Source organism: Stegodyphus dumicola, chromosome 3 (genome assembly GCF_044657685.1).
Source record: "Stegodyphus dumicola isolate Sdum_Otavi_A_Nest chromosome 3, ASM4465768v1".
Lineage (NCBI taxonomy): Eukaryota > Metazoa > Arthropoda > Arachnida > Araneae > Eresidae > Stegodyphus > Stegodyphus dumicola.
In genome coordinates, this window is record NC_140770.1 from 164033493 (window position 1) to 164047646 (window position 14154).

The 14154-nt window shown below is 34.8% G+C and overlaps 1 protein-coding gene across 2 annotated transcripts in view; it reads left to right on the plus strand.

Moving 5' to 3' along the window:
- Positions 1-14154, plus strand: part of LOC118186215 (uncharacterized) — a 695790-nt gene that overhangs the window by 611406 nt on the left and 70230 nt on the right. For both annotated transcript variants that reach the window (XM_085813564.1, XM_085813565.1), the window contains exons 15-16: positions 5960-6019; positions 10836-10935. In XM_085813564.1, coding sequence (XP_085669690.1) covers positions 5960-6019; positions 10836-10935 — 160 coding nt within the window. The remainder of the gene's footprint in view (positions 1-5959; positions 6020-10835; positions 10936-14154) is intronic.

Below are 14154 nucleotides of genomic sequence, written 5' to 3' on the forward strand. Positions count from 1 at the left end.
TGCCACAGCACTGATAAACTGCCTTATTTCCAGTATGACATCATGCTGCGAGGCCTGTATGGCTGTAAGAAGGGACCATATTCCCTATTAACACATTTCTTTTGTGTCTTCTGCAACCGCTGCTTCAGACCTTCAGACTTCCATGAGTGTTATACACGAACATGTGTGCTTATCATAAGTGTTGAATGTTTATTTTGTTTGTATTATATCAACCTATGTTCACACCAAATTTTATTAAAATGTGTTCAGTAGTTCTGGAGATCGTAGATCAAATATGAAAATTATCTTAATTTCGGTCACCAGTTTATTAAAGCAAAAATAGATTTGAAAACGTTACACATCGTTATAGCAAAATGCTTGAAGATTCGGATGATATTGTGAATGCATGGTAGTTTGTTTACTATTAAATATTTCATTTCAGTTTATGGCACTAAAATTTTCTATTAATTCAAATATTTGTCTAATTTTAGGAATAATCATATTGGATAATAAATAAATGTATTACTATGTTGTTACTTTTTCACCTCTTCAAATATCATATAATAGTTCCTTTATTTAAAAAAAATTTTAACTAATCCCAATATTTATCTTAAATATATGCTGAGAACAATAGTAAAGAATATTTATACCTTATTTTAAATATCTACTATAAATATGCTTTTGTTGTATTCGATAAATTCATCTTTCCGAATGCATGTTTTTTTTATTCACAAATTAACATTTTCTTAATTTTGTGAGTTTCATTCGAAATAACAATAGGAAATATCGTGTAAAGAATAATCAGACAACTGAACCTTTTAATAATTAAAATTTACTGAAGGATAATTCAAGTGGTTTCAGTCTTACATTTGCTTTCTGTACAAAAAAATGAGATAATTTCTTAAAGCTCATAAACGCATAAACCGGTTATGAAGAGGTAGAATAAAGGTGCTATTATTTTGCACTTTTTTCACATTCTGTATTCATACTTCTTAGTAATATTTTTGTTGTATATTGTTCTATTCTCTGTTGTTGTTTCAAAACTGAAATGAATATTTTCTAAAATGCTGAGATCGGGAGGAAGTTAATTATCAATATATTATCATTATTAAATTAATTATCACTAATTATCAATTTAGATTCGTATAGAATATTTAGAATTCTCAACTAACAATGACATATCTAAATATCAGTGAGTAACACTCACGTATTTTACTCGCGTATTTCCCCCCTTTTTCTACTAATTTTACCGCTTGAAAAATGGGAGGGGAAAAATACTGGTGAATACTCTTTCTAAAGAAACGTTTAAATGATAAATATAGAGTAATAAAAAACACTCACTAATAAAGACTAGAGTAAACATACAGCAATAAAAAAGGCTCACTAATAAAGACTAGAGCAAAAAGAGCAATAAAAAAGACTCACTGCTAAAGACTAGAGCAAATATAGAACAATAAAAAAGACTCACTAATAAAGACTAGAAAAAACATAGAGAAACAAGACTCACGAATGAAGACTAGAGCAAACAGAGCAATAAAACTCACAATAACAAAGACTCACTAATAAAGACCAGAGCAAACACAGAACAAAAGGCTCACTAATAACGACTAGAGCAAACATAGAGGAAAAAAAAGGCTCACTAATTAAGACTAAAGCAAACATAGAGAAACAAAAAAGACTCACTAATAAAGACTAGAGCAAACATAGAGCTATAAAAAAAGACTCCTTAATAAAGACTAGAGCAAACAGAGCAATAAAAAATACTCACTAAAAAAGACTAGAGCAAACATAGAGCAATGAAAAAGACTCGCTAATAAAGACTAGAGCAAGCATAGAGAAACAAAAACGACTCACTAATAAAGACTAGAGCAAACATAGAGCAAAAAAAAATTCCCTAATGAAGACTAGAGCAAACATAGAGAAACAATAAGACTCGCTAATAGCCTTAGCTGTCTCAATGATATTCTTTTTACTTACACAAAATAATTTCTTTATTTTTGCACACATTTTGTATCGTTATCATAAATGAAAATTTTCCAAATGATATGTCGAAAACTCTGGGGGGGAGGAATAAGCGAGGGGGAGGAAATGTGCGAGTAAACACGGTATATGCTATTTATTTTCTATGCGTTATTTCAGAAAATAATGAGTATGATGCGTGGGTGGGCATCATTTCCGCTCGCAGAGCCGTTACCTATATATCGAGAAAGAAATCTGAAAAATGAGCGATACTCTAGCACTATTTCAAACTTACTTACACAAACGGACCTACCGACCACAAACGGACTTATGGACCTATCGACTGCTAGCCTGCCGTGCTTCTACTTACAAACAAAGGTGCGCGCTGAGAAAGGAGAACATTCTTTATAGATTTAACACCCATAAAGAAAAGGCTTATATCAAAAGCTATTACAGCTGTCCTCAAATTGCGTTCCACGAATCCTTGGATTCCTCTATGAGTTCCGTGAATGAAAATCAGAATTCGAAAGAATTTTTGAAGTAATAAAAATATCAGTATAAATAATACAAAATAGATCTGCTTTTATTAGTAAATTTATATTCAAATAATGATTTTTCTTTCATTTTTCTGCTAAAGTGCGCCCGTCATCGATATATTTTCGAGGTTTTAAAAAGAAAAAAAATGTTTTTTTGAATGTTTTGCGGGTCCCGAAAAAACTTTTATAATTTTATGTCGTCCAATCTTTTTCAAGCATCTCAATATGAAACAAGACTGAATACATCTTCCTCGATATCCTCTGGTGTGGAAGAACATCACACAATTTATTTGCACAGAAAGTAATTGATTAAAAATTCATAAATGTGTGAGGTACTCTATCTCATTTTCGACTAAAGAACTTAAAATCTCGTTCGTTTTTTTACTTTAAATTTGTTTCTACATTTGCCTAATTATTGAATCAATCAAATCTACCAGCATCTGTCGCCATGGATTGATAAGGTTTTTTCCTTCACTCTGTATTAGACGAATGGGGAAGTTGGACAAAATCTTCAGCCCTATTTCGGATATTTATTAAACTCTGGCCTGATACCTTGCCAGACACATCCGATACCGGTGATATGAGCTTTCTAAACGTTCTAGAATAAAAGAAAGAGATGATCGAATTTTAAGCATCTGCCGTGGTACCCACCTATAACTAGAATCTAACTTCGTGTATCTCTTTCTTATAACGAATCCCTTTTTCCTTTAAATCACCGTGCAAGGAATTTTCTTTCCAACTACTGAATGTAAATTTGTGTATTGGTAACAACTTTGTGCCGACTTCAGAAAAGGACAAAAACCTATCCCCTCCCTCTACCGAAAGCGGTGGACTTTTCCCATCGTGGACAGCTGAAAGCTCAATAGCTCCCCTCGACTTCAGCATTTCACTCAGGCTCCCAGAGCTAGCGATGCAAGATGTACGCCACGGTGTATATGCGTACATCTACGTGTTCACGTGCGTACACATAAAAGGGTGTACGAGCTATCTTAGATGTAGAGCTATACGGCCCGCTTCCTCAAATGGCAAATGCTTCTACTATCCCAAGTTGCTTCTCGCTTAGTTACCGTAGTTCATCATCACACCTAAGACTCTTTTTAATGCAGACTGGAATGAGTAGTTTATCATGCTGTTACATTAACTTCGATTTTTTTCGCACGACTAACATGACTTTGGATACTTCACACTGAGCATCTTGACATCATGAAATTAGGCCTTGCCTTTTTCTCGATTTTGCAAACCTAGCAATGATAGCCATAATAAGGATAAGTGCTGGATTTGAACATAATCCTACTCAAGATGCGACTTAACACTCAGGGGCCTGCAACTAGTGACCAGTTGACCTGAGAGAAAGAGATTGCAATTCAAAGAAAAGAAATGGTCGCGAGCTTTTTCGTTCCGTTGTGGAAGAAAGATGCACTTTAAATTTTCTTTAATCACTTTAAATATTTTTCTGCATATAATAAGAAGGTGTATTAGCTTAAAACTGCTATCCACGTCATTTATTTGGCAACCCACCAAAGCCAAGAATGTCTAAGTACAGATCCCAGCAACCATAATAAACAATCTGGGGTACATTTGTATAAGAAGGATATAAAAGATTTCATGTAAATATCCTTTATCGTGTTTTTATGGTTGTCACTTAGTGTGTCTTAAATCCTAACGTTGATCCTATCATGATCGTAGATCAAATGAACATAGTGCCATCTTTTATCCTTAATTTAAACCACAACACTATAGCCATGTGTTATGCCGATGAGGCCATAAGTGTTACTAAAAGGTCATAAAAGTATATTATTTTGCAGTATATTGCTGACACGAATGAGTACATTATGGAAACATGAGTTTTAAACAATGAAAGATTATCTTTTTCTTGTTTAACATAGACAAAAATCCTGCCAGTTTTGGATTCAATGCAATCAAATTTGTTTATGCACTTTTCACTGAAAGTGAATAATCAGATCGAAACTTCATTTATTGTTATGTATGTGCAAGTGGGACTGATTTGAGTTAGTGAATGCGGAAGTGAGTGGGATAAGGTCAATAGACAGACAAGATTATGCTCCTTTAAGGCAAACCTTTGTTTCTTTCCGACTTTCGACACAGTAGCGTATACTCTCTATCTGTTCTGTGACGTCACTTTATTCGTAGAAATGGAAGAAGCCCTGCTTTAGAACAGGCCATCGACGTCACCATGCTGGCTGACCTTGGTCGAGAAGAGCAAACCTTTTAACGTGTGGTTGAATAAGTGATGAAAATTTTGAGTTTATTGCAGATGAGGATGAAGACGGGATTTTATACGAAAGAAGCAGTTAAGCGTGTCTTTATTCTTCATGACATGCGCTCAGTATTCCCTCATCATTAGCTTGCGCTTCACATTTTCAAAAAATTAGCGATATAAGAGAGACGACTTTAAACATATCTTAGCTACACGGAGAATTATGCGAAAATTACAATATTGAAACTAGATTTTAGCTAAGATTATCAAAGTTAGGATTCTGCTTTGTCCCTTGATAAAGGTTACAGTTTTACTAGCGTTTTATTACTATTACATAGAACACTTAAGTTTCATTTTTGCTCTTTGTGTAAATATATCCATCAATAGCATTCTGTAAGAATACTAACATGCGCATTATCTCTCAAATGATGTATTTCAGAAAGATTTATTATAAATATATTGCTATCTTTAGGCTAAAGTGAGAAAATAACCAAATTAAGAAAGGCGGCTTGAAAGCTATGAAAAGTTAAAATTAGAATCGGACTTTATATATAAATTATAGGTATTTAATAAAGATTATGGTTTCGTAATAATTTAGAATATTAGAAATTATTTTTAAAATGAAATTTTCTTCTGACATGCTCTTTATACTTTCTGAAAACGCCATTTTAATTACATTATAGAGTATAGTTAAACTTTCAAAGCCTTTTCACATTGAGGTATCCCTTTTCGCTTAGAATACTTTATTCTCACCAACAGTCTTTAATCTAATTTTAAAACTAAAAGTTCGGAGACTAAAACACTAACTTAGAGAGAACGTCAGCTTGTTTTCTATTACAATTGAGCTTAAGGAAATACTATATGATACCGATTATGATATGGAAAATCCTTGGAATTCCACCCAAACTTTGGCAAAACGATGGGATGTATTAAGTCCAAATTAATATGACACACTAAGGAGAGAATGAGAAAAAATTACAATTATACGGTATTTATTTGTAACATTATATTAACAAAACATATTACATCATTAGTAATAATGAAATAAACTATAATGACCTCTCGGTTACATATTTTTAAAAGATTGAAATTTAAACATTTTCCACGACATAACGCTTCAGCATCATCTATCGTTGAACGTCTGAACTACAATGTGTGTATGGTAAAAGAAATTGCCTTTGTGAATTCTTAAAATATTTTAAAACTTTTTCCTGGTAAGTAAGGAATTGTTTGATAAAGTGATTGATATATTTTGTATTTTTAACAGACATTCCTTGACATTGCATCCGCTTTATTGGAGTCTCCTATTTTAATCAGAAAAGATTCAGTAAGTATTTATATTTATTGTAAATAAAAATAATGCTATTAATATTCAATATTATTAATTTTCATTTTATGCTAATAAGTGTGTTTACACATTCTTACAAAGATTTGCATAAAGAATTAAAAAGACCAAGGGTTTTGGAATAAAACTTTCTGGCAACAGCTATTTATGTGAAATGAGGAATAGCATCTTCTACTTCTAAATTTATTCTTTCAAAATGTAACAAGTAAAAAAGTTGTGAAATGCTGGATAAGTTTTCTCGCTTTTCGAAGGAAACTATTCCTATTCCATTATTCAAAAACATTGTGAAATGCATGGCATTAAAACTTCTATGTGTAAAAACAGGCAACATTATTAATCGGAAAGGAAATTACAACTTAAAAAGCTAAAAATCAGTTTTGCCGAGATATGTGGCTCATTACAGAACAATTTGTAGAGCTTTGTATGAAAACTACACTACCGAACATTGAAAATACAACCAAGAAGGAGTTGCCAGAAAGTGATGAAACTCGGCAAATAGAAAGAGACAGCAACGAGCACTAAGTGGTCTTTATTTCGAAATGATATGCATTATACAGAGCGAGAACAGCGGCTTAGTAGGTTGGTTGTTTGATTGGAAATACAGTAAGACACCCAATGTTTATTATGAGTAAGGCTCAGTAGGTTGCAGGACCACTTTGGGGGACGATACGAATCAACATGTCTAAGTACAATGAGACTAAGGATAGTTAGTGTCAATGAGGAATGGCTCCCCATTCTTTGTCAAACATTTGCCATAGTTGGCTTTTTGAACGCTTCCATGGCAAGGTGTACAAATGGCGTTCAATCACGTCCCAGATGTGTTCGATTGGTGAAAGAATAGTAGAGAACGCTGTCCAGGGAAGCATATGTACAAATTGTAGAGTACGTTGGCCGATGCAAGCAGTGTGTGTTCGGGCGTTATCCTGCTGATAAAGGGCACTGGGCAATCCCTGAAGGTAGGGGAGTGTCACAGGCCGCAGCACATCATCCACGTATCGTTGTGCCATCATAGTGCCCTGAATACGAACTAGACGTGACATGGAACCGTACGCAATTGTGCCCCAAGTAATGACGCCGCATTGTCGCGCGGTGGGGCGTTCCACAATTGCTGCCGGATTGTACCTATCTCCACATTGACGCCACACATGTACTATCATTAGAGGTGACTATCCGGGGACTATCATTAGAGAAACAGAAGCGTGACTCATCTGAGAGCATGACCTTGTGCCATTCCGTATTCCACATCACTCGAGCTCGACATCATTGCAGACGCTGGTGTCTATGATGTGGGATCAATGGCAGTCTTCTTAACGGACGCCACGAGTGCAGGCCACTAGCCACCAATCGACGGCAAATGGTTTTGGTTGGTCTGAGAAGATCCAGGGTGTGTTGACCATGCTGCAGAATGAAGGTAGAAGTGGCTTACGGGTGCGCCACCGCTTGTCGGCGGATGAGTCGATCCACGCGTGCTGGCATCCCTCTCGCTGCACCGGCACCCGTCGAACTTGCCATATTTCCTTGTCCCATCCATCATCGCCACAGCCCGTGCATTGTGGAAGCGTCCATTTGTGTGTCAGCTAAGATTTGCGGTATGGAGAAACCTGATCTTCTCAGTCCAATCACCATACCTCTGGTAAAATCGTCTGTCTACTGGAACCGCCTCCTTTGATGGCGGCCTGGCATTCTCTGGCTATTACCGCGTCCGCTGAGACAAGAACCAATTTTCTACCATGATTTCTTTATCAGGAGTAACGGCACGAAAACTGAACATTCTTATATCTTCTTAAAACTGCGCTGGAGAACTGCGCATTTCACATCATTTGCATAACTCGTTGACGTGCGTTTACCCTGAAATTTGCATACTTTTCGTCCCCCCTCTTGGTGTTGCATTTTCAATGTCGGATAGTGTATTTAGCAGGAGATGAATGGAAATGCATAGTGATCTACGATGAAACATGGGTTTACCTAATTGCTGAAACTAAAAAAGAGATCTATGTATTATCGAGAATGAAAAGAAAAAAATGTTCAAACTCGGTTCTGTCAGTGTAAAGAAAGTTTCAGTAAAAAGTTTAATGATTGTCACAGGGTTCTCCTACAATGAAAACCTAAAAATAAGAAGATTGGGTAAAACCGTTAATTATTTCAAATTACTTTCAAGGGAAGGTTTTACGTCCGTTATATGCAAAGAAAATTCCATTTCTTTATCCCAGTGACTCTGAAGGACTGAAATTTCATCAGAGCAATAAATCACACTTCGAAAAGTAGCACTGCATTGCTTAAGATAAGGAAACCTAACACAGGTATCGGATATGTACCTTTTTAAAGTATTCCTGCAAAGTCGCTTGACATTTCACCTGGTGCTTTACTCCTGTTCGTTTTTAATGGAAATAAAAATAATATAAACTGGGATTTCAAACAACTAAAACCTTGAAATCTTTGCAACAGCGTTTTTGAAAAAACATTTATAATTTAAATGCAGCAAAATAATGCTTTCAAAGGCTGCATGCACTCCACGAGCCACCAATTTCAGACAACCAGCTGTCGTCACCATGGTTATGAGGCATGCCGGGCGGAAGCAAATGATGTTTCCATTCTGAAATAAAAGACTATAGCAGCCATATGATATTCTTTACATCTGATCAAAAATATTGTTACACCTAAAACAATTATTTGAGAGACTAAAAAGTGCATTTGATTAAAATCAAGTAATATTAAATTTATATATATATATATATATATATTTAACTCAGTCTTTCATGAAATGATTTTTGAATGCATGTGTTTGTAAACGTACTGCATGTCATTCTCTCTAGCATAAATTGTTATGAAGCGAGAGTAATATTCAGTTTACTTACATGTGCTTCCCTTATTCATATTTATATAGCTTAATTCCTATTTCCATACTAAATACATTGCGTTAAAATTCATATTAACATTTTCTGTTCCCCTTTACTTTGTCCCTAAACCTATTCTAAAATTCGTCAGAAGTCTATTTTTCTGGGAGTTCTAGAAATCATTTTTCCATAGTTTCCGCAAACTATTGTTATAGGACTCTGAGACATACGAACTAACCTTTCAAAGGTACAATTTAATATTATTTGACTTATTTTTCCGATCAGAAATGACTTTACTGCTCCAGTAATTTCAAATTTTTGTTAAAGCAAAGTAGTTTTGGAGACATCATTAAAATATCTTTTTATAGCTGCTTTAAGAAAGACTTCCTTCTTTATAACGTTAGATTTTTCAATTGTTGCTTTTAAATAACGAATATTCGATTACTAAAGAAGAATTTGAGCAATTCAAAATCATTTATTTTTAAATGCTTTTGTGATTTTTAAATTTCTTTTTTCTTCAGTTCTCTAAAACTTTGTGAGATTCAAGTTTCACATATCCTAACTTTTTGAAGCTTTATTGACGAAGAAATTGGAAGCCATTTTTACTCTGAACAATATACGTTTTGTAATTTTATTGTTTATAAATTTAAATTTGAAGAAATAGAACTTTTTCCACACTTAGATCATTTTCAGTTTTTTAAAGTTTTTTGTATTTAGTCTGAAACGGCTTTTAGTTTGAAAGATTTTGCGTTGAATCACTTTAAATGGTTTATTCTACTTTTCATTCGAGTCTGTTCTTATTCGGAAAAATATTAGATATTTATCTTCCAAACTGAGACTGTTTGATTAACATGAGGATTGCTATTGTAACTGGAAGTTAGAATTAAAGTCCTGCGGACTCTACTAGACAAATATCGAATTATCGCTGCGTCTTAACAACTGACAAAATATCGGAGAAGGTTAAAATAACCTTTGTTACTTTTACTTTGCAGCGACATTAGGTTATTTTAAAACAGGAGAGATGAAAAATGAGCAATGCCTTCACCAGGACTCGAACATCGGACCTCTCGAATACGTGCCGAGTGTGCTGACCATTACACCACTACTAACGAATGCTAAGAAGACGAGAGAAATACCTTATATACTCCCCCTTTTAAAGGGCGACTGGGGATTAGGGAACCCATTCGCCAAATCCTGGTGGTGGAGAATCATCATCTGCCACCTTTTTTAGTTCGGGAGCTACTGTAGACACATTAGGTTATTTTGAAACAGGAGAGATGAAAAATGAGCAATGCCCTCGCCGGGACTCGAACCTCGGATCTCTCGAATACGCGCCGAGTGTGCTGAACGTTACATCGCGAAGGCATGCTAAGAAGGCGATAGAAATACCCTATAGCCTTAATATAACAGAACAGGCACAACTTATGCTATAGACGAAACTTCCATATCTTGTATACCTTTAAATTAACACAACAGACAGTTCAAATTAAACGCTGATAACGTAATCTAAGACTACATTTTGTAGTGTGTTCAAAGTGGCATACTCAGCACATACTTGGGATTCAGTAATATCTTGCATTCTGCCCTACTTAAAGGGAAAAGCACTAGACCCAGTCGACCACAACCAGGTGCGAACAACTTATCGTTCTGCACATTTTAAGTCAGATATCATCGTGCACAGTATCGTCATAGAAAATTTTCTTTGCTGGAAACGTAGAGATTTAGATTTGCTCTCTTGGCAACTGAGTAAGAATTCTAATCAGGGATCTTTCAGTTGCTTCGTACATAATTTTATTTATGATATTAATTCCTGGTTATTAATGTTACATTAATTCATATCATATCAGTTTTTATTTACTTGTTATTACTAACTCTATTATTCTTATATTTCTGTGTTTCTCGTGTGACTGAAAAGCGATAATAATTAAAATTACTATTATTTATTTATATTCTTATATTTCCAGAAATTGCTTCTCCTTCATGATCTCATCTTCAATTATGGCTTCCAGTATGTTGAAAGAACAAATGAAGTTAGTTTTGAGATGTTTCACAGGAAAGTTTTGGGTAAATATTTATTCAATTATTAAAATGAAATTTTGTGAATTTTCGACGTATTAAACTTCTGATCGCCTAGTAGGTAGGTAGGTAGGTATGGTATAGCGCGGTCCACCCTCCTGCTATAAGGTAAGCCCAAGCTTGCCTTATGGCTTTTCTAGACCGGCAATCTGATCGCATAGTATTTGGAAAAGAATGCTAAAGTCTTAAAGTTATACTGATGCAGGAACATTAAAAATGTGCAATGCCCTCGCCAGCATTTGAACTCCGGAACTCCCGAATATGCGTCGAGTGCGCTTCCAATTACATTACGAAGGCATGCGGAAATGAGAGAGAAAATGCCTTGTATACTCCTCTTTTAGAGCGATTGGGAATTAGGAGACCCATTCGCCAAATCCTGGTGGCGGTCCACCACCTTTCTCGTTCATGCGTCACTTGTAGAGTCATTCTTTCGATGTTAAAAAACGAAGAAAACCGCAATGCCGTTGCCTGAGTTCTAACCTCCCTAACACTGCTGTTACACCACAAAGGCATGCGGAAAGCAAGGCGAAACTACCTTGCATGTGTTATCTTAAATGTCTTATGAAATTTTAAGGAACGTGGTTTTCTTTGTTTAATATCTGCACCCTCTGTCCGAAACGTACCAAGACTGAATTCATAAAAAGTAGAACCAACTTAAGATGAAAGTTTTAATGCTTCAGGTATTCAACATAGACATTTGACTGAAATGCACAGAAAGTCCATACAACCATATTAAACTGTAGGAAACGTCCTTGCTAGGGATGTTTTTATACTTGCGTGTCCCTGTCGCTTGAATGTCGGTTATGTCATGATAGCGCTGAATGTTCATGTGAAGTTGCATTTCCGGGAATAAGGAAATGTGATTCGGCAACAAATCAGGTGAATATGGAGGAGGGTTGAAGCACAAATATTTGCTCCTGCACAACTTTGGCTGTGTGAGTGGGTGCATTATCGGACAGCAAGAAGAAATCCTCTTCCTTCTAGCTTTCCGAACGATTCCGCTAAATCCTCTTGTACAACCGATCCATGACACTCCGATAAAACTGAGAATTTAAGCTGCCACCGTCCTTATAGCGCTTATGTCGCTTATATGCCAGGAAGAAAAACTGTCTCGGAACTTTTCGGATTTGCAAAAGAAAGGCATTAATCATAAGAAATTTTTCTTTCACATTTGGCAGATTCTAATTACAATGCCTTTATATGTATGAAATAATTAACCAAAATGGCTTATTAGATTATAAAGCACACTAGAACTTATACTTACAGGAAGAGGGGCTTTAGGGAAAGCCTTTTTAAGGAAAACTGTTTCGTATGCACGTTACATAAGATGGAAACCACGAAAATTCTTATACAGCTGAAGTACTAGCACCCAGTAGTCTTCTGTTATGGCTGTAGTGGCAAACAAATGGGTTTCTTTCTGTGTTTGGAATTCCATTTTGTAATATGCAAAGAAATTGGATTTAAATTAATGTAATATTATTTAAAATTACCGTAAACATTTTTATGCTGCCATCGCCTTTCCTCAAAATTTGCTACGAAACATTCCTAATTAATAATAATGGAAATTTAATTAATCATTATTTAATTAGTAGCTGAATTTTGGTTCTTTATTAACCCAAACGGAACGTTCGTCCCGAATGAGATATGAGTCCTAAAACGGCATTTTGCGTTGAATCACTATAAACAGCGTATCACTTTTCAGATTGTTTCTACGAAATATTATCGCTCTGTATGATATTTAAAAAAGTTAAGTAATGAAAAATCTGCATGAATGTATGCATGATTCTCAAACTGTGAAAGAAATAACGCTACCAGAGCCATCCAGTTTTGAATAACATAATCCTCCACCCGAGTATGGGCTTCTGGAAGCCCAAATTTTGAATTTGTTTTATTATCTATTTCATATTTTGTAAAACTTTAAAGAATTTTTAGTAACAAACTCAACGATTTCAAAGCAAGCAGAGGCAACACAGTACGAAATAAAATATTTTTATCTCCAGCGCGCGAGACTGTCTATCGGAAATTCTATAGATATGTTGTTTTTAAATATTGTGTGATTTTGCTGGGGAATCGAATTTTATGTGGCGCAAACGCCAATAACGTGATATTTAATAAATAAAATAAACACACAAAACGTTAAGATGCAATAACACGCGGAACAAATATTAATTTAAAAATCAAGCAACGAAAATCAGTGTTATATTTTCAAATTTTCTCAGGACTAGTTTCGATGGTTTTATCGAACCATCATAGCTGAGGATTTTAATAATAAAAAGACAAAAAAAATTTGTAAAGCCTCTAAATAAGAAAACTGAACATTGATAAAATGGCATGAGAAAAGACTGAAAAAAAAACAGAAACATGTTATGCCAACACCTAACGCTGCATCAAGAATTCTAAAGGTATGACATTTAAATGCTACATTTAAAATTTTTGTAATTTTTCTGTTGAATTGTATCAGACGAAAGTACGAAGAAAATGGGGCTTAATAATAAAGCTAAAAAGACAAAAAAATATGCTTAATAAGAGTGAGTGTAACAGTAGATTAGTAGACTGCGAGCTCAGCGAGACCGTAAAAAACCTTAACAAACCCTTTTGGGTAATCTTTAAAATCTAAAACCTTTCATATTTGTATATAGTATAAATACTTTCCTCTGTGTGTTTGTTTCTCAGCGTTCGGTTTAGAATCCATTCATTAAACATTACGGCCTTCCAATATAAAACTTCTGAACATCTTGTCTAATTTTTAACAAAATAAGGAAATTAAATAGTTACTCCAATGATTAGGAAATCTGACACCATTTTTGCTTTGAGGAAATTCATTAAGAGAAACGGCTGAGGGAGTATTAGAAGAAGCTCGTGCCGCTAGGCTGTAAGCAGATCACATACTGCTAGGTTTTGGAATCTGTTTAATGTTTGTTTGAAAAGAGGTCGGGAATGCTGAATACGTTGTTTCGTGAATAAACTAAATTAGTCATCAGAGTATTTGCAAACTGGATGCTTTTATAAGGAAACGAACATTGCTATGTAAACAGTATTAACGAAAGAATTTAATTAACAAATGCTCAAATATAACTACATACTTCGTTTATTCCCTTCAAACTACCGGAAAAAAATTCAACCTTTGTTAATGGAAACACGCTATTTTCTAGAGTGAGAGTTAGTTCTTAATTAGAATTTATCTCCCAGCTTATAATGCCAGATGCG